At 43.6% G+C, this 23,481-nt stretch overlaps 7 protein-coding genes across 7 annotated transcripts; 2 read left to right on the forward strand and 5 right to left on the reverse strand.

Moving 5' to 3' along the window:
- Positions 1 to 513: 513 nt before the first annotated feature.
- On the reverse strand, positions 514 to 912 carry GL218_07002 (uncharacterized protein; the record flags this gene model as incomplete). Its single annotated transcript, XM_033583742.1, has 1 exon — positions 514 to 912. The coding sequence occupies one exon, from the start codon at positions 910 to 912 to the stop codon at positions 514 to 516; it is 399 nt and encodes a 132-aa protein (XP_033433080.1).
- Positions 913 to 4,195: 3,283 nt separating this feature from the next.
- GL218_07003 (uncharacterized protein) lies at positions 4,196 to 5,165 on the forward strand (the record flags this gene model as incomplete). The annotated part of the gene is made up of 3 exons (XM_033583743.1): positions 4,196 to 4,572; positions 4,648 to 4,665; positions 4,739 to 5,165. 3 exons carry the CDS (start codon positions 4,196 to 4,198, stop codon positions 5,163 to 5,165), a joined length of 822 nt encoding a protein of 273 aa, XP_033433079.1.
- A 737-nt stretch (positions 5,166 to 5,902) lies between these two features.
- On the reverse strand, positions 5,903 to 8,677 carry GL218_07004 (D-galactonate dehydratase; the record flags this gene model as incomplete). Its single annotated transcript, XM_033583744.1, has 5 exons — positions 5,903 to 6,650; positions 6,699 to 6,810; positions 6,865 to 6,974; positions 7,038 to 7,257; positions 8,494 to 8,677. The coding sequence occupies 5 exons, from the start codon at positions 8,675 to 8,677 to the stop codon at positions 5,903 to 5,905; spliced, it is 1,374 nt and encodes a 457-aa protein (XP_033433082.1).
- A 5,918-nt stretch (positions 8,678 to 14,595) lies between these two features.
- On the reverse strand, positions 14,596 to 16,322 carry GL218_07005 (uncharacterized protein; the record flags this gene model as incomplete). Its single annotated transcript, XM_033583745.1, has 9 exons — positions 14,596 to 14,753; positions 14,825 to 14,909; positions 14,965 to 15,397; positions 15,451 to 15,463; positions 15,516 to 15,543; positions 15,596 to 15,662; positions 15,712 to 15,852; positions 15,945 to 15,997; positions 16,077 to 16,322. The coding sequence occupies 9 exons, from the start codon at positions 16,320 to 16,322 to the stop codon at positions 14,596 to 14,598; spliced, it is 1,224 nt and encodes a 407-aa protein (XP_033433081.1).
- Positions 16,323 to 17,598: 1,276 nt separating this feature from the next.
- Positions 17,599 to 18,584, reverse strand: GL218_07006 (uncharacterized protein; the record flags this gene model as incomplete). The annotated part of the gene is made up of 4 exons (XM_033583746.1): positions 17,599 to 17,676; positions 17,740 to 18,079; positions 18,150 to 18,295; positions 18,408 to 18,584. 4 exons carry the CDS (start codon positions 18,582 to 18,584, stop codon positions 17,599 to 17,601), a joined length of 741 nt encoding a protein of 246 aa, XP_033433084.1.
- Positions 18,585 to 19,424: 840 nt separating this feature from the next.
- GL218_07007 (Damage response protein 1) lies at positions 19,425 to 20,000 on the reverse strand (the record flags this gene model as incomplete). Its single annotated transcript, XM_033583747.1, has 2 exons — positions 19,425 to 19,878; positions 19,942 to 20,000. The coding sequence occupies 2 exons, from the start codon at positions 19,998 to 20,000 to the stop codon at positions 19,425 to 19,427; spliced, it is 513 nt and encodes a 170-aa protein (XP_033433083.1).
- A 1,575-nt stretch (positions 20,001 to 21,575) lies between these two features.
- Positions 21,576 to 23,001, forward strand: GL218_07008 (putative mannosyltransferase KTR5; the record flags this gene model as incomplete). Its single annotated transcript, XM_033583748.1, has 3 exons — positions 21,576 to 22,087; positions 22,189 to 22,627; positions 22,696 to 23,001. 3 exons carry the CDS (start codon positions 21,576 to 21,578, stop codon positions 22,999 to 23,001), a joined length of 1,257 nt encoding a protein of 418 aa, XP_033433076.1.
- Positions 23,002 to 23,481: the final 480 nt, after the last annotated feature.

Below are 23,481 nucleotides of genomic sequence, written 5' to 3' on the forward strand. Positions count from 1 at the left end.
GCATGAGACTAACGTTCTAACCAGCTAAACTATCAAGGCCCTTGTCTCGGTCTTCAGAACTGGAAGCTCCGAACCTGAGACGATGGAAACATTGCTCGAAAAATATGCTTATGATGTAGAAGGAGATAGCGCCAGGTTTTACCGATAACAACAAGAGTATTTTACAAAGTTGGGGGTCACGATTGAAGTTTGTTAGCCTCACCAAGTACCTAACCTATTGGGATTATTGCTCAGATTCGTTCTATCACGAGGAATGAAGGTATCGTGTGCAGTCTCACAATGGACGCGATATTCTCCCTGGGAGATTTCATGGAGGATTAGAATATTTATATATTATGCAAGAGGCCCGAGCCCCGAAAGCAAATGTTCTCTATATGCAAATCGTAAGGAGTGTGCTTCGCCAAATCCAAATGCAATAATAACCCATTAACATTATGCCCTTCCGTTTACTCCAAGACCACCTAGAGTTGGACTCATGTCTGCACGTCTTCCTCCGATCGATTAACCCCTGAATTAAGAGGTGGGGTTGGCGTAGCAAAGAACATAGCCGAAGTCGACAGAGTTGGTGCTGATGGATGCGTTCACCGAGCTGGTGAAGGCGGCGCTGCCTCTCTGGACTCCGAACTGGTCGTTGTAGCGCTGGCAAGTGATGTCAGCTACACCAATGGCGGGCCGACCGGGGGCCGGAGGCGCGGTGATGTAGACGCTCTCGATTGATAGACCGGTGATCGGTAGGTTCTCCTGGTGGCTGAGAGTCGCGAGGTCGACAGTGACTCGCTTCTCGGACCACGCACCGCTGATGGGGCGGTTAATCGCAATTAGGTTGACCTTGGCGAAAGGGGGTTCCTTGGGGAGAGCCGCGGCGGAGGAGACGAGGGCGGTGGCAATGGTAGCAATGGTGAAGGACTTCATTTTGATAGATGTAATATGGTAAAGTTGACAAAGTTGACAAAGTTAAAGATATTAACGAAGTTGAGGAAGTGGACGAAGTTATAGGTGTCGATGAAATTAAGGAAGTTGGTAAAGTTGATGATTATAAAATTTAAACGGTAAAAGGAGCTTCTATTTATCTTTATTGAATTCTATAATTCCGCGATTCTTCGGCCGGAAACATCATTTAGGGCTCTATAATAAACATGCTCGACAAGAGATCTTGTTGAGGCGCAGTTGGAATCGCCGCCGCCAAGTTACCCTTTAGAGACTCCCGTCGCAATCTTATTGGCCGAATATACGTCGCTAGGGTAATACGATGAGGCGTCGAGTCACTTCAGCCGCAGATCAGCAGCCATCAGCAGCCGCCTCGGACTAGTCGTATAACCTGTCATATTTTTAGTCCTAGATCCCCATCTATATTCGCAGAAGGATTATTATACGTCAACGCTGGCACGTTACATCTGTTGACATGATTCGAGCGTCTTCAGATCTATGGCTTGGCTTTACGTACTAACCGTGGAAATGGTCAATTCATGAGAGCCTAGAGGTTACTCTACAGCGAATACCACGTAGCTAGGGGGATTAGCGGCTGGAGTGTATAAGCTATTGTCGAATAAAAAACGAAAATGCATCAACTCGTATAATATGGCCTGTACCATTGTGTAACAACTACAAGCGTATATCTCATTTCATCTTAACAGGGTGGGCCAACTGCACCGTGACCAACTCGCCAACCTGTAATATAATAGCATGACCGAGAAGTGGCACTAGTTCACCACGTGGCTGGAAACCCGTGGTGTTGCTCGACTCATGGAAAGGCTATTCAATCTAGGCATTATATCTCGAGGGGGATTATATTTAGATACTCAGAAACCATTGGTCTATCTAAGGGAGGATCGAAGATGAAGTCCGAGGTTTTGAGAATGCTTATTTGAAGCTCGCGCGTGCGAAGCGGAAGAGGCCAAGTATAGTTAAGGGCTAGCAGCTCGAGTTAGATTCGGTTATAGTGCTACTATCTCCTAAGAAGTTGAGGATACGGGCTTAGATTTTCATCAACCTGACATCAAAATGCCATTTAGAATACTGGATGTGCTACATTTTAATCGGGACGAAATATTGATGAAAGGGTTGACGTGAAGAGAACAGTATGATTACTGAGATACCTGTTATAAGGGTTGCCAGCTTCGTTCTCTAAAGAGAACTTGAATCATCCTCTTGTAACCTTTGTATGACGCAGTTTAGGGAGTGGTATCTCAATAGTACCCATGATGTGATTACCTTTTATGGTAGGTGGCCATTGTTGTTAGCTATCTGCCTTCCGTAGCAGCCTTCTGTGACTGATTGAAACCTGGAGTAGACTCTATATTGGATTTAGTGCAACTAGAAATGGTAGGCGCGATAGAATCAGTGAGAATAGAGATGTCTGGCGTAGTAGAACTGGTAGAAGTGGAAGAGTTAACCTTAGGATTCCGCAAAGATGCCAGATAGACTCTTTTACTCATGAGAAAAAAGAAGGAAAGAGATTTATTATTCGAGATCGAAAGGGTTGCGTTGAAATAGCCTTTATTAATAGCTATTAGGACTTGAACCTGAAAGAAACTCGTTCTCCTCGTTTTTTTAATTATATATTAATTACTTTATAATTATTTTAACTATTTCATTATTTTTGATTATATTTATATTCTAAACAATAGATTTGAGCTATATTATCCGTATAACAAAAAGGTAATAATGTTACGGCCGCCGGGATTTTTAACCGCGTAGATCGACTACAAGGACGCGGTGCGTTCATAATGTTTGTTTATTTAATACCACATCTGTTCTATAAAGGAATACAATAGACTAAGTTATTATAGACAAAGCTATAGTTCAGGTAAATAAAGGATTATTTGCGTTCAAGAGTATAACGTGCGAGTGACAATAGACGACTCTTAAAGATATTATTATCTATATATACCTACATCTCTTCGACACCACACAGAGAGACAACAGTTTAACAATAGTTATCTGACATCTACTGTCTCCATTCTATATTATATCATTCAGAATGTCGGCACCGGGTACTCTGAAATTCCATCACCCTGGGGCAATCATCCCAACCCCAGAAGTTGACGAACAGGACCAATGGACTAGGGACCCTAATATATTTAGGGACGGTATGGTATTCGTTCGTTCTATCAAGAATGACAAAGTAGCATGTGTTCAATCTAGAGGCACAGGACAAGTTCTTATCAACAAGATTTACATGGCTGGTCCATGGCCTGGGCGGACGCCTTTAGAGATTCGGATTTCAACTGCGCCAGGTATATCATATTGCCGCCTACCGACACCTACGACGGTTAATGGAGTTGAGAGAATAAATTTCATCGAACTGGTCGCTTGGCAGCGGATACGAGACGGTAGCAACGCAGTTTTTTCTCTGTATTTTCCGTAAGTTCATTACCTAACATCTCCAAGACCTAATATCTAACCAGTCACTACAGATACTACAATGGCGGAAATATACAACAATTGATAGACAGGCATTTTGAACGGGCTATACCAGTACCAGAGCATTTCGTTTGGGTAAGTAGGCACCTACTCATCTTATAAAGAATATTAAAAAGGCTAACTTCTAGTGCTGTAGCTCGTAGCCGAGAGGCTCGCCAAAGCCGTCCGTTTCTTCCAGTTCGGTACGCCGCCAGGTGGTCATCGCGCACGAGAGGATTGGGAATGTAAGTATCCGGTTTATACGCCTTAAGTTTCTATTAACTAATTCATCAATGTGTAGTTATTTCTCACCGCGACTTGTACCCTACGAACGTTTTTATTCACTATCATCCACGTCGTCCAGGCCGACAACCAGTTGCCGGTCAAGAAACTAACGCCTTCCCCCAGAGTAAGTACCCATTTTTAGCATAGGAACCCAAAATCTTAGCCATTCGGAAGAGATAAAGGTGCTAACTCTCAAATTTATAGTTGTTGTAGGCGATTTTGGCGAGGCCAATATGGAAAATGATGACGACGAGATAATATCGAATGGCGTCTTTAATGACGGAATAGTTCACCGATGGGAAGACATGGTATGTACCTTATGAACCCTCTGCTTTCTTTAAACCCCTGAACCCCTTCTGCTAAAGTTACTAACTTGTACCTGATAGTAAGTCATATTATTCTATGGATTTATTTAAGCAAATCTCAACACCCCCAAACTATAGCCTCGGGTTGTTAAACCAAAATTAACTAACATATTAGATACGCTATGGGAGAGGTCCTTCGAGAAATGGTTCAAACACATATACCTTATGGCTATATGGAGGATGAGCTTGACAGGCCGAACGGGCGCCTAATGAATACGGTAAATGATCACATCGTTGCTCCCTACGAGCGTTACTCAGACGAACTTATCGAAATGCTTTCATGTTTTGAGTACCCTGGTTCCCAATACGCCGCTTCGATAATTGATAATACGCAAGACGAGGACGGCAATGATGTGCCTCTTTCAAGCTTCCTCCCTTCTGCTGATTGGATTGTGAACACGCTGTTGCCACTCGCCCGGAGAAAGGTCAGGCGATATCGAGGTGTCGTCAACCCGCCTAGAGGATATTTCGACGCCCTGGACGTATCGTGGACTAGACCCAAGAAATTAATGCCTTATGAGTAAGTTAACCTCGATTCATTTATTGCTCAACATGTACATAAAATATATCACTAACGCTAACTTGCTTTGAATAGGCATGTCATTCCGCCGTTGTAAGTAAACCCTAAGAATTGTTTGCCCGAATTATCGAAACTTGAAATCACTAACTACTAAATGCCTTAACAGTGTACAGATCAATCCTAATGCAAACGATGCATCTAACGACGAGGTCGACAACAATGCACAGAATGAAGGGGACTCAGACGATACCCCTACGCCTGTTGCCAAGTTTAGGAAAATGATGGACGCAGGCGGTTTAGGCGCCTACGAGCGATGGAACCATGTAAATCCCAGTGTTACAACATTGTGGTATAGAGATCCGGCTATTTACGATCTTGCGTACGAACCACCGCCCGCTCCGCTCCCACCTCCGCCGGCCGGCGGCGACTCAGACGTAGATTCAACTCCGGATCCTGATGAAGATAGCGACGGTAACGACGAGGATGGTGGTTCTGATGACGATTCCGGCGACAATTCTGACAGTGACAGCCCGGACCCTGACCAAGATGGGACTGGCAATTACGTACCTGGTGGTGGAAGCTGGAACCCATGATAAAATTGTCGATAAGTGTAAGTACCTTACATGGTTCGTATTTAAAAGCTTTTATAAGTTTTTCGTTAAGCATATTTGCTTAACTAGCTGTTTTATTTTTTTAGTATAAGCCGTTTTAGGCTTAGAAACTGGCGATTGTTTATGTGGTGTTTGAAAAAGTTTTCAATATCTGGGAAAATATAGTAATAATAGATTTTATTTTTTTCGTTTTGGGTAAACAAAACTTCTACATTTAAACGTCTTCTTTCATTTAATCTAGACTATAAGTTAAATGGTACGTACCGAACTTACTCTCCATACTTGGTTGTCTAGGATAATCTCGTTGCAATAATCATACCTTATAGTAACCCCCCTCCCCCCCAGACCAAACTAAATTATGTGAAGCTCTTGTTTCGAAGACCGATATTACCTAAAAGGCTATATATACCAATATCGGCTTAATTACGGCTGGTAATGGAGAAAAACTGCGTTTGAACAAGTCGGTAAAGATAGTCCTTCGAACCAGTGTCGAAGCTCCGCCACTTCATAGTAGTACTCCGTCCAAGGAGCCAATAGGCTAATAAATACAAGGTATATACATATACTCTTGATAATTATATCGTATAAGTACCTAACTGATAGTCTACATCCGTTTAGACGGGGTGGGTTCTTGGGTAGTCAAACGTGGTATATTATACGGATAGTTACGGCGTTATTCTAAGTCTAACTTATCAAGGGCCTTCATCGTACATTTTCTATTACCACTCCCTCAATTCATTCCCTGGGCCAGAGAATACCGGGCTCACCCACGCTTTTGAGTCCTTTGATAAGGCCCGTACCTGTACCTCATCGATGTCAATGCCAAGACCCGGCCCGCTCATCAAGTCAATATACCCATCTGTGACCTTCCAAACTTCGGGATTCAGTGTGTAGCTTGTCAGATCCTGCCCACCAACGTTATAGTGAATACCGAGACTCATCTCTTGTATCACGAAGTTCGAGGTTGCAGCGTTAACCTGAACGTTTGCCGCTAACGCGATTGGCCCTAATGGGCAGTGCGGCGCCAGCGCAACGTCGTATGTCTCGCAAGCAGAAGCGATTCTGCGCATCTCAGATATCCCACCAACATGGCAAATATCTGGTTGCAATATATCAACACATCCTGATTCCAAGAACGGTCTCACATCCCATCTGTTGTGAAGACGTTCGCCAAGCGCGATTGGGCAATGCGTACGAGCAGCAATATCCTTGATGCCGCCAATATTTTCGCTTAGCAAGGGCTCCTCGACAAAGAGAAGGTCATAAGGCTCTAGTTTAGCAACTAGCTGCTTTGCCATCGGCTTATGCACCCGCCCATGAAAATCTACCCCGACATCGAGACCTAAAGCCTTCACTACTTTAACACGTTCAACACATTCCTCGAGTTTACGAGGAGAGTCTAGCCATCCGAGATCTTCGGTACCATTCATCTTGACCGCATTAAATCCTTGGGCTTTACGAACATTCCTGATTGAGTTTAGAATTGATGTATAATTCGAGTGGGATGATACTTACGCTTGTGTCTCCACATCACTTGGGCGGTCACCCCCTATCCACGCGTATACGCGCAGTTTATCTCGGACTTTTCCACCCAGCAGCTGATAGATTGGAACGTTCAGTTTCCTAGCTAGAGATAATTTAGCGCTCTGGACCTTAAACGTATTCTTTGAGCATTTTGTACCTTTCATGTCCCATAGCGCGATATCTATTCCGCTTAAGGCACTCATGAGAACGGGCCCCCCTCGGTAAAAGCCCCCACGATATGACAACTGCCATATGTGCTCGATGTCACTTAGTGTCTGGTCAGCGATTGCGACAAGATGAAATTTTCAAGGGATAGTTTTAACGACTCACTCGGCTTCGTATCCTATATACTTTTCCGCCCAGGCATCAAGACAACCTTCCACGGCCTGCGTATGTCCTTCTAAGGAAGCTTCACCCCATCCATAACAACCTGTGTCATCCACGATTTTGACGAATAACCAACGCGGTGGCAGCCGAAAATATTCGATTTTGTTTATCTTTCCCATTATACCTTCGAGAGATCCCACGTCTATAAGTTTCCAAGCTCTAACTATAAAAATAGTGTTAAGACATTCTAGCCGCCTTTACTAGTATAGCGGGTGAGGGGTATAAAGAACATTCTCCTCAGAGGGGCAATCTGGGGTACCTGTGGGGTTGCTGCCCAATAATGTACTCGCCCACATAAGAATCGTCCCCTAATTTGTCATAATATGGTCTGATTGATGATCGTAGCTCCAGTTACGAAGAATCCACTTGGGTAGGTCACTAATCGAGCCTAAAGAGGTACTAAACAAATTTTCTGAAACGGTTAAAGAGGCATTTATGTGGTAAGGGATAGACTGAGGGATAATGTTAATATGATTATTGGTTACCTCAATTATGAATGCCCTAATGGTATTATTAAATCTTAGGTAAAAAGAAATAGAGCTGGTGTCCTTGGCCTACAGTTGGATAAATAGGGGGTGAACAACTTTAGAAAATAGGTATGAAGGATCCAGAAAAGTAAGAGCCAACTAAATAGCAAAGAAACGGCGATGACAAGCTTGGCTACACAAAGAAACTACGAAGGTTTAAATAAATCCTTTCTTCTTATTGCTGACTTTTGGTTAGTAGTTGTTAAGGTTCAGGTTATGTCAACTTCGTTTAACGGTAGAGATTGAATGTAATTTGAAATTATCCAGGCCAGTGGTAGTAGCGGAACAATACTGAAAAGGACTATAAATCATAGAACGAATAACCAGCTCCCCCGGGAAATATCCAAAGAAAATACTTTACTCAATATACATAAACGTGTGAAATAGATGGGCCATCCTGTAGTATCCTCTTATTCGTCCTCACGAGCAGGGCTCGCAATAACCAAGCACAGATAATAACTCCTGCTGAGAAACCAATAGATGCTGACATAGCCTTGATAAATTGCGGCGCATCTGAATCCGGCCACAGGTACTATGAAAATGGTCAGGATTGCAATTGTAGATACAGCGTTCATTAAAGCGAGCCGCATGAGCATCAGGTATGCCTTTCTCGATGAGCTGAAAAGGGAGTGAGGGTATAGTACTAACAGGACTGTAAACCGAGGCAATATTACCAAACATATTGCACATAGCAATCGCAACAGCCTTTTTCTCGTCTGACTGGCCTAAGACTGAGCTTGTCCACCCTAAGATGATATTATTTACACCGTAGGCAGCTCCCACAAAGATCACTTTAAGCGAATAAATTAGCCATAACCTGTCTTTGGACTTTCTACAGGATTGGTAAAAGGGGTGCTCTTAATATTACGTACTGATTCCCACATAGCGAGCCGCAGTATTAAGCGTCGCCATGCTGATGATGTATCCGATGATACCGACTGCTTTTGAGAGTGTGATGTGCCATGTTCGCTCATCGAAGTGACCACTGGACCAGCAAACGGCGATCGAGACCAGAGCACCGAGAATATACGGAGGGCAGGTAAGAACTAGGGCCATCGTGGTATCCAAGCCGAGGTTTTTGACGACAGTTGGTAGAAAGTTCCGAAAACCATGACTAGCCATATGAAGGTTTGACGCCAGACAGAACAACCAGGTTCTATAATCAAGCACAGCTTCTTTGAAACCCCTCATGACGCTCATAGTACCTTCACGCTTCTCTGTGGTGTCGTTAATAATACGGTCATGGGCTAATTGTCGCTCTTCTGGAGTTAGCCACCGATGCTCAAGTGGGCTGTCTGGCAAGAAAAAGAACCCGATTATAGCAACTACCGTCGAGAGCGACCCCTGAATGATGTATAGCCTATAAAAATTAGTCCATATGCAGTTTTTTAGTTAGACTATCACTCTTCACCATTGCCATCCAGCAAGGCCATAGACGCCCCCTAATTTCGTAAAAATAGGGGCAGCAATCAGCCCGGAAAAAGCACTTGCCGCCATGTTTCCTGTGTGAAATATCGATATCCGTATGGCAATCTCTCTCCTCGTGTAAAACATGCTTAGCATATATATCATCCCGGGATAGAACTTTACATCTAATAAGTCATCAAGGACTCAACAATATCAGGAGTTCTTACCGGCGATTCTGCGAAGCCAAGTACCAGCCGTGCGATCAACATGGTCGTATAGTTGTGTACTAAGAACGTACATAGAGTCGTAATGGACCATGCTGTCATAAACCCTACACAAGCCACATTAGTGCGTGCCATATACATGTTTTATTGTATGACATACCGGCCATGAAATATGACGGACGAACCCGGTTTAAAATCATATTAGAGGGAATCTGTCCCGCTATATGACCCACGGAAAATATCGCTACACAGGTGTTATACTGATATCCTTTCATATGTAACTGCTCGCTCAGCCCGTCGAGCTTGCCGTTAACTATCACATTTCGATCTAGGAAGTTAAAGAAGAGCATGAACCACGAAATAGGCTATCGCAAGAATAACAATTAGTAACGTGACTGAGGAGACTGTACAAACACCATCTTACAAGAATATATAGATCTAACTTCCTGACGAGCCTCTTTTCCGCTGCAGCACTATCGATATTTTGGCTAAAGTCGTCTGTCTTCGCATCGGATCTTTCCAACGAAATTTCATCTGTAACTTGTTTGATATACTCTAGTCCATCGTTCTTCTGGCTGTTCGCACTTGCAGAGTGCTCCATATTGCTAATAACACACTTGGAAACGATGAATTTGATAAAGTTAAATATATTAGAACAGTGATGAAGTTGATAGATTCGGTTTGAATCACTGAAGGCTGATATTAGCTTTATAATGCGTGCCTCTATGATACACTGGATCAAGCGCTCAGGCACAAATATATAAGTCCATATACCGAAGCTTAGAAACCCAAAACGTCTAAGGGCAGCAAGCCAACATATTCTCCTTGATCCCTACCCGGGGGTATCACTACAGTGCCTTGGTCTGAACAAACTTCGTTAATTCATATCTAATATTAAATGGGCTTTAAACAGCAAAGGTCCAGTCGGATGTGAGGCGTGTGGACATGATATTTATCCTAGTGCACTCTATAGTCGGAAATCCCGTGTGCTCCTATACTGTATGCTTTGAGATGCGGAGGTAGAGAGGAGGCACTTTTCGGTAGTTCCACAACGTCGTATATTTGACATCTAGACCAGATATCATGATTGCAAAGGCACTAAAGCTAAGAGACCGTTTTTTATAATATCGAATATCTTGCACTGTTTTGTATCTGTCACGAGGTGGAACCAAACAGCATGGAAACAACTTCGTTGTTCCGCAAGGAACTCTAACTACCTAGAAGGTTCTACGTCTATATACTGAACATGCTCTTTGTTCTAGATGTCTCATCTAGAATCCTGACAGTATCTAATTGTAACGGTCTTACACCGCCATTAATCCCACTGCCATGCCTTGGCGACACTCCTCATACGTATTAACCCGATCCAATACCTGACGTTATAAATGGCTCTATGCCCGACAATATCAACATGCCTCAAGCGTTTATGTCCAAACTCAATGGGTGAAGAAAATGCGCACGGAGAGACGTATTGTTTCTGATGGAGTTCAGGGTAGGATAGGTATCTCTTAATAAAAATTAGGGCCTAATGTACGCTCTAAAATCATGATTTGACGCTGCTGTGAAACATATACACATATCCTTATATAGGTGGGTAGGGTTACAATAGGGCCCAATTAGATCTCAACTCTCATCCAAATCGACGATCGACGGACATTGAGAGATGTGACATGTGCATGGTGGGCAGACAATCCGGCTTGACGCGGATGACTCTTAACTAATACTCGTTAAAGATTAAAGGCGAGAACTAAAGGACTATTTTCACCATTAATCTTACCAGCTTCATCGATCTTCTTCTATCTACTAGAGGCATAGTTTTTTCCACAAACCGCATTATGAAAACTGCATTAAGTAGGTAGGTAGGTAGGTACCTTAAACATGGGAGATTCCTAATATCGTCTACACCTTCACGACAGCCCTCTTCAACATTCGTATGCTGCCAGAGTACCAGTAGGCGACGCCGTATTCTTGCTGGGCTGCATATTTAGGACTCAATTAACTTCATGGAATGCAATTATGGGAGGAATGAATGAAACGCTTGGTTTTTGCTAGCAAGAGCCGGTGCTCAGGGGCAGCCGAGAATAGATTCCTGAACCCCTAACCCCTATTTAAGAGTGCGCCAATTCTATCCTTTTAGCACGGACAATTCAACTAACGGGCTCATCTTTTCTCCACCAACCCCCGTTAAGTGCATTTTAAGATAACCATCTTGTACTTCGTAATGAACGTGGCATAGAATCCGTTCTACACTTCAACTTGTAGTTCATCGTTGCAAGAATTCCACCCGCACCTCCGGCCTAGCCCACATAACATGAGTCAAAAAGTCCTTATCGAATGTTTTATCCTGTCCGCAGACCATTTCCAAGTCGAAGGTCCATAGCACCTTAGCAAGGAACAGCTCCAGGCAATTTCCCTTCCCGTACAAGCTCTAGGGCCTATAAAAAGGGGTAAAGCAATTAAGGTCGTCGTTGGAAAACTTCTTGTCGTACTTGGGATGATTTGACTAAAGCTAACGCTCTGGGTGGAAGCTGCTCTACTACACTACCCATGGGTATCTTCCCCGCAACCTAACTCGTTAGGTTTTCCATGTCGACCTCAAATAGGATCTACATACCAACTGTATGCATAATAGAAGTTCGATATAAGCGCCAGTTTAGGTCCTAGAAATTTAGAAGCTAGGTGAAAGTATAGGAGATAGACACAGCGCACTACGGCGTACGTGAACAGCTACAAGAACATGGTCAAGATTCAAAACGCGAAGAAAACATTCATAAATCCTTTGATCAGGTTACTCTCACAACAAAGGCAACACGACTTGACTACCGCATGACGATACTAAATACATTGCTATTATACATAGTCCGATTATGGAGGGTGACACTTTGTAGTTAATTGAAGCTATTGTCTATTAAGTCCTTGGCTAAGCAAGTTCGGGTCCGCTTCAAAAGGGTAGCACTCTTTTCCTTAGCTTCGAGACTTAGACGTAAGGGATAATAATTACGCTCTTCTAGTGGCTAAGTAAATCCCTTGCTAAATAAATATATTGTGCACAAAGGAAAATTGTACTATTATATTGAACTAAATAGTTCTTTATGTTGGAATGCTAGAATACGTAACATTGCTACTGACATCTCATTTGAGTATATAATCATGAATGCCAAACGACACGATCTTATTCCTATAGAAAACCCTTTGAAGGATACTTATCCTTCGGTATGTTAGCTCTTTTAAATACCACATGACTACCTAGGTAGCCAATGATAATTTGCAAAATGAGCAAAAGGGGCGAGAAACATACGCCCCTATTGAGCCATAGGACTCTCAACCCATCTACTTATACAGTAAACGCTAGGATACGCACGAAGTTTGATCAACGTGAATCTAGAATTGTACAGACTCTTGTTGAAACCGAATCTGAGCATTATAGGATTGAGCGAGAAGCTTGTATAGATAGCCTAGGGCATGAAGGAAATGGCCCTCAAGAACTTTCAAAATAGAAATCTTCAAGATTCGTATCTCCACGGCAGGGCTACGAATAATTACCACGAGGGAGCTAGGGGAGAAGATGAGGTTATATTGTTAACACTCTTAACTCCCACTTCTATTTTCGATAGTATGGTATCCAGAAGAGCACTTCGCTCCTTCGGAAGGAGGCGCAATGAACCAGATCCTGAGTCGGGTCTGGACGATTCACAAAGTTCAAGCATGCGCAACCAGAGACATATATCAGGCTTTTCTACTTAGAATTAATACAAAGTATACCCTCATCATACGAAGGATTAATAGCTACCTCTACTTAATGCATTCACCTCGTTTCATTATCATTCATCCAATCGTAGCAAGTAGTCAAATACATTATCCACACACCAAAGGTAGAGTCACACGAAGACTAGAATTCAGCATCTTCTCATACTGTTATATCATAGAAACCTAGGTATGACTTACTGCAATTAGATTTCTTCGAAGCTTCTTCGCCAATTGAATATGCCCACGTTCGGATCGGGTAGCAGTGCCGATTGGAAGCCACGTAATACAGCGGTGAGCAAGCACAACAGCAAGGCGTATAAAAGCAATTATAACATTTCCATAGGAGCAGTAACTATGGTTATTTAATAACTCTATCGTGCGTAATGTATGTTATTTACTAATGCTTGACTCATTTCATAGTCCTAAGCGCATTATTATAGAACAGAGCTTACAACCAAAAACATCGCCTTCATATCCCTTACTTACCTCATACACATCACGATGCCTTCTCGAGAAAGATACTCCAGATCAATAACGATCATATTACTCATAAACATGTTACACTTGTTAGCACCATTAGTCCTCGCATCGCCGTTAGCGTTAGCATCACCTACAAAACCACTATCCTCAGTCTCGGATTTTACAGACCAACCGGAAATAAGCAACTCCGGAAGCAGATATGGCAACGCCACGATTGAAAAAAGACAAATGGAAGAGGGATCATCGTGTGAAGGGTCCGAGGGTCAATGGAACTGCCTTACGAATCAGTGGCAGCGCTGTGCGGCTGGACAGTGGAGCGCCGTGATGGACTGTGCTGCGGGGACGATATGCACACCTGCGGGCTTAACAAACGATTTCTTCGTACAGTTTGCAAACGGTGCTGCCGGACCGTCAACGAGCCATAGCACGCGGAGATTCGAAACTAGAATTATGCATTGGGGGTTAATTGTAGTATTGGGAGGTATAAGTTTGATATAAGTGTGACGAACACTTTAGTTACTAGTTGAATACTATTCAGGAGAATACTCGGAGAGAAAGTGGGTAGATACAGAAAAGCCTCAAGTGCTAAACTTTTACTATGTAGAAAGGTAAAAGAGTATATACTCATCAGCTCTAAAAGTTATAACTACAAAAAGACTGAGATAGTTATAGGGTGATAGCTATTTTAGGTGATCCAAGTAACTCCGCAGTCCGAATCATACTTCGGAGGACCGAGCAGAAACAGGGATATCTACAGGCAAACTATACGACATATATATTATATCATATATCACATGGATGGAACTAAATTTAGCAATTTAATTCGACCAATAGATGCTTTAGATACGTCGTGCAATTTACCTGAATAGGCTCTTCAACAACTGAAAGGGAAAAGCAGAATACCACGTGCCATTTATGACTACAGATAATATCCTAAGGTAGATAATCGATTATACGTAAGTTAACCAAGTCTTATATATACTAAAATATCGTTAAAGATATCAACAATTAAATTTTTTGAGCATCATCCGTTTTTCTGTAACCCTCTCGACGCTATCAGTTAAGAGCCTTAGGTACTTACTTAATGCTTCATCGATCACTATTTCAAGAGTTCATCTACGCAGCCTCTGGCTTTCGCGCATATACAACCCGCTGTGGTAGGTATGCGTGAATCGTCCTGCTAGACCGTAATTCTTTACGGAAAGTTGCGAGGAATACTTGCATTTCCTCTAACGAGCGGCCTAGGACCGTGTTCCACATAAACATGACGAAACCTATGAGAACATGTCAGCTTCTAACTAACAGATTTATCAAACCGGCAGTAAATTGGGAGGAAGCCACTCACCCTCTAGGTCCTGCTCAAGAGTATATTGAGCCCACTGTCCAATCTCCTTCAACTTCGGATCTGCCGGCCAGGGACCCATAGGTACCTAATATGATTAGAAAAGTTGGATGACCTAAACTCGGAAAAGCCAAACGACACACCTTAATATCCTTAACCGTTAAGTCGACGAAACCAGCGTCTTCAATCCCTTTCCTCTGGACGTCATCCGAGAGAAGAGTAAACGAGTAGCCTAGCTTCTTGCCGCCTTCGGTGAATAAGTCGCGCCACATGATCATAGCCGAGTCGGGTTTTAGGGTGCCATCGTCACTACGGTAGTCGGCTTCGACTTCAAAACTCTCGATCCATCCGCCGGGTTTGAGCGCTCTGAATGCTTGCCTGAATAACTTCGGCCAATCCGACACGCTACCTACCATGTACCGGATATGTATGTAGTCAAAGCTATTGGGAGCATATGTCCATTCTTGTTCCAGGTCGTCAATTTCGAATTTGACGTTAGGTGGACACCAAGTTGGTTGGATCGGTGATAGATCCGTTCCAATAACCTCACAGTTTGGGTATTCGTCTCCCATATCACTAAAGCCTTATTAGTGTTCCGAATACAATATGGCGTAGGACAATTTGATTACATTGGCCATAATCCTGAATAGTTGGTTAGTAATAAGCCAGGGTTTACTTTTGAGGGTCAATTCACCTGTTCCAGTACCAATGTCGAGTACTCGCTGTAGAATGTTAGTCAAACTCCTACTAAGGTAGATATATATATACGCTCACTTCTACATCATCCTTTAAAGGGGCTAGGAAAAGATTGCCACCCAGACAGAGGGTCAAGAAATGATGGCTAAGAAGATATTAGAGGATTTAAGTCACTTCAGATCATTGCGGCTTACTTCATGTCCATAGCTTCATTTTGTCGTTCATCGTTGGGTCCCCAGTACTTATCAGTTCCATGCCTGCCGCTATTATACGTACGACCATTAAGTGTGCGATATTCAAGAACACTCTCAGTCAGAGATGCTGTCGAACTTGCACTATCGGCTTCTTGTTAGACTTGTGTTTTTATCTTGTTATAGCTATTCTAGCTTCGGCAGGGCATCTCTTATTAAGAAAAGGCACTTCTTACGTATCACCTTCTCCTAGAGCAGAATCTGCATCATCATAATTATCGCCCTCCTCCTTGTAGACAATTGTCAGTCAAACTATACGTGCTACAGCTTTTCTTAAACTAGTGGCTTCGAACGTCAGATCTTCTTACATGTGGAGCGGCCTCGATTGGCTCATCTGTCCATCCTGGTACTACATTCGGCGTTGAGTGTTCCGCAGGGCTAGCGGACTCAGCCGATGTAGTTGGTTTATCTAAAGTCGCCGCCTCTGGCTTCGGAGATACGGGAGCAGCAGTAGTGGGGGAAGCAGCGGGAGAAGCAGTAGGAGAAGCAATAGGAGAAACAGCAGTAGGGGAGGTGGTGGTGGGCGCGGGCGTGGACTCGTCGTGATTGGCCATATTAGGAGAGTGATTGAAGACCTTGGATAAATATCTTGGTAACCTCGAATGCATCTGAAAATGAGGAGAAGTGGATAGTTTAAATAGCGCTGTTGGTTTTACAGGTAGGATTCAGATACGGGATGGAACAAGACACCAACGGCATAGATCAGAAACTAGTCGGCATCGAATGTTTAGTCGCTAGCCAAGTCCAGACTAACCTCTTGGTGAGCAACTAATAAAGAATACGAACACGTACCTAATCTGGCATAGAGATGTTGTTAGTTATTAATTATATAGAATCACGTGGAATCGTCTTACTATGATAATCGACGACATTTTGATATCTACAGCTAGCCGGTTAAATAGTCTGAAGGAGTTCGCAGACCGGTGGCTCCTAATTGGACACGTAGAATTTCGCGAATGTGGATTGTAGCTCCATAGCTGGAAATATCAATTTCCCCATATTAGCCCACGATTCATATCACATTTAGATTACCAACGAGGTCATAAATTTAAAAGATACTGAATTACGTGATATGAAGATTGACTATATTGGATATCTCTAGGTTAGTAGTTATAAAAATTAGGAGTTTGGTACGCCACGAAAGATATATCACGCGTATAGAAGTTGATATAAGGGGTTTCAATCCATTGGCTCTATCCGTAGGGATTAACCCCTGAACATGAAATTGAAAATTGTAACCATATATCACAGCAACGTCTCGCGTATCAACCATGACCTCATATCGAAACTATATACGGCTCTTGAGGTAGAGGGATATATTAATTATCCAGTGTTAAAGTTCCTAGATTTATTGACCTCTTAGTAGCTTCATTTCCCACAACTACATCGTTTTAACAATAGTAAGATATGTGTAATAAATATAGCGGTAACTTGACGGCATCGAGGGATGATAACAGGGGACTTCTGTAGTCGACATATACTATTCCTATGAGCAGGTTTTATTGATTTTCCCACCCATATATTCCTAAGGAATGTCTAAAATTTTACCATAAGGAGTACACTGACTCGTAAGAGGGGAAAGAACTCTATTTGTCTCAGGTACTCAATAGATAGGCACCTTTCATTTTATAGTATATCCAATTGAGATCGATGGCTTGATATACATTGAATTTCTATCATATTGAGCTATTCATTATAAATTCACTGTTCAGCATGATATATCGAAAGAGGCAAATTGTATTCAACTACCGGTAGAGAGTGACTTCCATGGCTACAGCATACATAGGGATTCATTCGGATATGCCCACTTTACTCTTATACTAGGCTTGTTCATGTTGACTCTTCCGGGACCTCATAGGTATAGAGACACCGCGGATTAGGTGGTACGTAGGACTCGTCAAACTCGGCCTAAAGATAATATTATAGGATTAGTATCAAGACATTGCTTATGCGCAAAGATCTTTCACTTACGGTACCTGCGTTCGGAGACTTATACAACACAGGGATGCATCTAAGACCGTTGGTGAAAACCGTTCCAGCGCAAGTTGCTTCACGGATAGCCGATCTAACACAGTCGTGCTGTGCGTCACGGGAGTTCCAGTATGGACTAAAGTCGAATCTAAGGTTGATGCCGGTCGCTTTCACGACTCCAGCGGGTGTGGCAGCCCAGCTATCCAGCATAGGTGACGCTGGAGCTCTGCCAGTATTGCAGTTGAAGAAGTCGGGTTTCCGGACGGCACAGTCGCGCATCATTCTCACCCTAAAGTTGTCACACCAGAGGTGGGGGTCCTGACCGTTCCCCGAAAGCCTGCTAAATTGATTTAAGCGGTGTTAGTACCGAAGGCTCTTATGGAGAATATGGGACTATCGTAGCTTCTCACATATGGTAGCGGAGGCGGTGATACTGTTTACCCCAGTTGTAGGTGTCGGCGTCGCAATACTCTGTGCACTCGGAACTGACGAAGGGGATATAGCTCATGGCCCATTTACACTCATCGGAGTTGTCGTATTGCCAATGCTCGTTGAACTGATAGGCTTTGTTAGAATTTGCTGTAATTTAGGAAAGGGGGGAGTAGTGACGTGTTAAAGGGGCAGCACGAAATTGGACGGAATAGAAGCCAATTTTTCAGCTAACTTACACGCTCATCGCCTGCTGTCACATTGTTGAATACGACAGTGCCATTCGGAAGATTTGTAGGCCAGATTCCATCGGCAAGAGATGTAAGGTTTGAAATGCCAGCATTGGTATCCGCTGTAGGGTAGGCAGCTGCCTGCGAAATGAAGGACAGAAGGATGAGGATAAGGGAGGACATCATGGCAAATATGATTCAAGTTGTCTTTACTTTTAGGTAGAGATTATTGGTAGTGGGGGATTCTATTAGATGAAGGCAGTACCTAGTTCATTTTGAGGGGAAAAGGAGCTGGTAAAGAGGTTCGAGTAACCTAGCTAGAGTAAATAGGTAGGTACACGTGTTTCCAACTTCTTTTCTGCCTTGGAATCGTGGGCGGTGGAAATGTATCAAGACAGTAGAACTGCCGGGGAACGCAAGGACAGGGTACCTTACCTAGGTAGAAGTTGATAAAAAATCTCGTTAGGTTGTGTTCTACACGATAGTTTCTAGTGGAGGTGTGGAGGTTGTCATCCGTGAAGAACGAGACAACAGGCAAACAACAATTACAGGGTAATATATATACATCTAACAATAGACAGCGTACAGTGTACCCAACGGCCATATGACGAAAATCCCACAAGAACCTAAGATATTTACGTTGTAATATATATATAGTTACCTTGTTAACGGAACTCGAACATGGAATACAATTGTAAAAGAGAGAGTTATAGTCCAAGAATGTTGGCGAACAACTATCTCGTCTTGCAAAATAGACTTTTCTTATATCAAGATGTCGATTATGATCTATCATAATGCACATTAGGCAATGAAATTTTCTATGCATATAAATAGTTAAAGCAAACAAATATTAGCATGGGCTTGAACTTGACTGAGCATCTTCATAGGTAAAAATCCTTTATTTTCCATCTGTAGATAGTAATAGAGGTAGCTAACACTAGCCGTAAATAAAAGACCGAGCGCTCAAGAACATTACCATAATTCGTCCCATCTAATTTAGCCTCCGTAGGTTCGGTCGAGACCATTTTACGCATCAGCCGCGGCAACCAGTTTTCCAACAACCATATACTTGCTGTTGAATCTCTCCTCCCAGCCCTGCAAGCTCTCCCACTCCTCGGGTCCAAGGCCCTCTAGTTTATCTAGAGGCCCATCGAGATCCTTGGTCAGCATCTCCTCGTCGAAGCTATGGAACGCAAGGCCGCGCGAAGCATCGCGACCAGCGAAATTCTCGTAGGGACCACCGGGACCGTAGAAGTTACGACCGCTCGTGACGTCGAAGACACGGCCGCGTACTGCTAAGTACACCGGTTTGCCCTCCTCTCCGTTAAAGTGTAGTAGGGTGTGTGGGGTGAATGTTCGGAAGACGATGGCAGGCGGTTCGCGCGGAAACGATACTGGAGGGGAGGGTTTATAGAGTAGGTACGTCGTGTATAGGGTGATGAGGAGGAGTATGATATTGAGAGGCGTGACGAGACCGGTACTGCGATAGCTTTGTTAGCTTAAGTTTCGGCTATAGGGTAGGTAAGTAGTTATAAGAACGCACTAGATCTCAGAGGGGTCTTTAGCGGCCTCTTGGGCTACGCGATGGTTGACGAAGTCCATTGGGTTTTAAATTGACAAACGCAAGCTACGCAATAAGAAGACGATATCGTATCAACTCAAAGTATGGCGTATATGTATGTATGGCCTATGACGGAATTATAAGAGTGATGTTGAAGGATAGGCTTATATACCTAGGAGGCAGTTTAGTAGGTTAGAGATAAGCAAGAGTTAAATCGCGGGCGGTTCGGCAAAGGTGGGGGGCTTGCATATCGGAGTCCGGGTATTCCGCACATAGCTTGAGCTCGGCTTCTAGGTATCATCCGAAGCCTTGGGTACTTAAACTTTCGGATCGTATAACTAGAGCGTTAACTAGCAATACTTAAACTATTTCACTTTATTAATATATTATTGATATATTTAATATCACGGTCTATGGCAATTAAAGATATCCGAATCCTACTATTCACGAGAATATTAGATATATTCATTGTAACAATGTATTTATTTACAAGATCTTTATAAGCTAGACGTAGGGCTGATCGGTACATGTTTCAAATAACTTGGGGATATAGTGTGGTGCTTCAAGTATCTTCACGTTGTGCAGGTCTTTTCTATGTGATGGACTATGACGCGGCTGTGCTACCCTGAATAGCGAATTATAACACTACTGCCTTACGGATATTGCAAGCATTCTAGGGCATGTACCTACATCAAGTTTCAATTATCGTACTAATCAGTTCGTTCCTTCGGCAATCATGATTATATCGCACTTTGAATACCAAGCTTGGAAGTTGCATACCTCATTTAGGTACCTTAGGAGGTACACACGTGTACGAAGCACCAATGGAAGCTAAAGTACATGTAGTACATGTAGTACATACACATGTACCTCCTATTCAAAGACTTCCATCCATCCAACATTGAAATGTCACCAGGCAAGAGAAACCAAACTAAACAAAATCAAACTAAACCTCTACAACATTCAAATTCACAACAAAAGAGAAATGTAGTACTAACCGCTGACGGTGGGAAAATCCCATCTATTATCACTCACCGACAATTGGATTTTGGTGTCAAAACCATAAGACCATAATACAAGGACCGTGGCTCATTAAAATGAAAGATTTCTCCTATTTTTACTTAATTCTCCACGCTTTGTGTTGCATCCCCGTCCAATTTTGTTGCGGCTCAGCCTCATCTACCAATTGCCATCTGCCATCCATCCAGCATCCAAGCCAACCCAGAAAGCCCAGTCCATCTTCCTGGCACCTCTCAGCTTTCTGGCTTTCTGTGCCGCAGAGGCTTAACCCCGAGACTGCAGCCTACAGCCTACAGCCTGCAGCCTGGAGGTAATCAGTCCTAATCGGTTGGAAAACCACAACTTGTAGACTTTTATCAGGCGCGTGTGTGGATTCTGTTGCCTTTTCGTTGCCCTCTTTTTTTTTTATACATGCTGAGGACCCTTTCTCCCTTTTCTCTTGTCCCCCCCTGCATTATTTTGATTTATCATTTGTCATAGTCCAATCGATCCCATCCTGGCTATCGATATCATTTCCCCCCGACGTTTTCCTCGAATTTGCAGGAAGACACACTTGGACCATGATCTGAGAAGGGCACGAGGACAGAACCCGTACCATGTTACGACGGATTATCCGTCCCGCACGACGACTGCCACTCTGGCTGATACTTACTGTCGCTGGACCTTTTATTTTCGAGGTTGTCGTACACCAATGGCAATATAGCGTGCCACGACCTGCGAGCGAGCTTGATGCACCGTTTTTCACCTCGTGCCAGGAGCCCGACGTCAGCGCAAAACGAGAAAATGCGGCTTTGGTAATGCTTGCACGGAATAATGAACTGGAGAAAGCCAACAGGACAGTTACCTCGATAGAACAGCAATTCAACAGGTGGTTCGACTATCCATACGTATTCCTAAACGATGAGAAATGGGATCCCAACTTCATAGAGGTTCTAAATAAAACGGCCCGAGGACTAGCCACCTTTGATGTTATACCCCAGGCGCAATGGACGTTTCCAGAGGGTGTAGATATAGATGCAGCAAAGCAAAATATTAAGGAGCAAGGAGAAAGGGGTATCCCACATGCTGGGGAAGAAGGGTACCACCATATGTGTCGCTTTTATTCGGGGTAAGTTTCATCCCGTGTAGAGAGGAGAGTTACGGACGTAGCGTATAGCGCATTTCGCATTTCGCATTTAGAATCACCATCCGAACTGACGAACCTTGAAGCAAATTTTATCAGCTCGATGTGCTAAAGAAGTACAAATGGTACTGGCGACTCGAACCTGACGTCGACTTTACCTGCGCGATCACGTACGATCCCTTTGTACATATGGCACGACATAAGAAGGTCTACGGGTTTACGATTGCGTTATGGGAAGTGGGAAAGTCATGCCCGGGTTTATACCGCTCGATCGCCGACTGGAAGGAGATGATGGGCATTCCCACGAGCAGCCTCTGGAAGGCTACGGTATCAGCTTCATGGATGCCGTACCCATTCCGGCGATTCATGAGCTGGTTGCCGAATCGCGATGCGTACGGCGATGCGTGGAGTCTGTGCCACTACTGGAGCAACTTCGAGATTGCCGATATGGATTTCTTCCGAACAAGGGCGTACCAAGACCTCTTCGACTACTTAGATAAGAAGGGAGGATTTTACTTTGAGCGGGTAAGTGGTACAATAGAATCTAGGATTCCGGTGCTGGATTGAAGACTATCAAACTAATAACGTTGTAGTGGGGCGACGCGGCAGTGCACTCTCTTGCCATAGCGATGCTTGCAGACCCGCGAAAGGTACACCATTTCGAGGATTTCGGATATCGACATGCTCTCCTATACCAATGTCCGGCCAACGCGCCAGGCGGACAACTCCCAGAGTCACAGCTACTCGGGAGCGGAACGTGGGCGGCGGAGGAGGATAACGGCATTGGGTGCCGTTGCGAATGTCCCGGGCCGTCACCAAGGAATTATGGCTCGTATTGCCTGAATAAGCTAAAGCAGCCTACCACCATAAAACGGCCGTGGTTCGCGTCGTTTCTATAGTATAGAATACCGTGGCGGCCGTCGACGGTTGCTGCAATTAGCATTCTGGCTGTCTATATCTATTGTCACTACTTCCTCTCGAATTTCCACTGGGTCACTAGTCGCATTGGATATGCAACTGGGAAGAGCATAGCCTTGGCGCTTGCGGTGCTTTTGGCGTACGTGTACTTATATCAAACCATCGCATGGGAAAAGGGGGCGGGAAGAACAGGATACCAAGGGGCAGTCGTTTTATAGACCTACTGAACTGTAGGTAGTCGCATGTGCGCATCTGATGAATTCAAAATGAATAACTGAAGTCAAAAACCTAAAGAAAAGCATTGGTAAACGTAGTCTCAAGTTAGAAGTATGCAGTGAGTCAACTATTTACATGTGAAACGTCTGTCAATAATGGCCTCAGGAAAATTCACTATATATATCTACGCCTCCAATGATGATATACCTGATTAGCATATCCTAATATTCTATTAGCTAGCAATC

Source organism: Daldinia childiae (assembly GCF_008694065.1).
Source record: "Daldinia childiae strain JS-1345 chromosome Unknown Scaffold8, whole genome shotgun sequence".
NCBI classification, from domain to species: Eukaryota; Fungi; Ascomycota; class Sordariomycetes; order Xylariales; family Hypoxylaceae; genus Daldinia; species Daldinia childiae.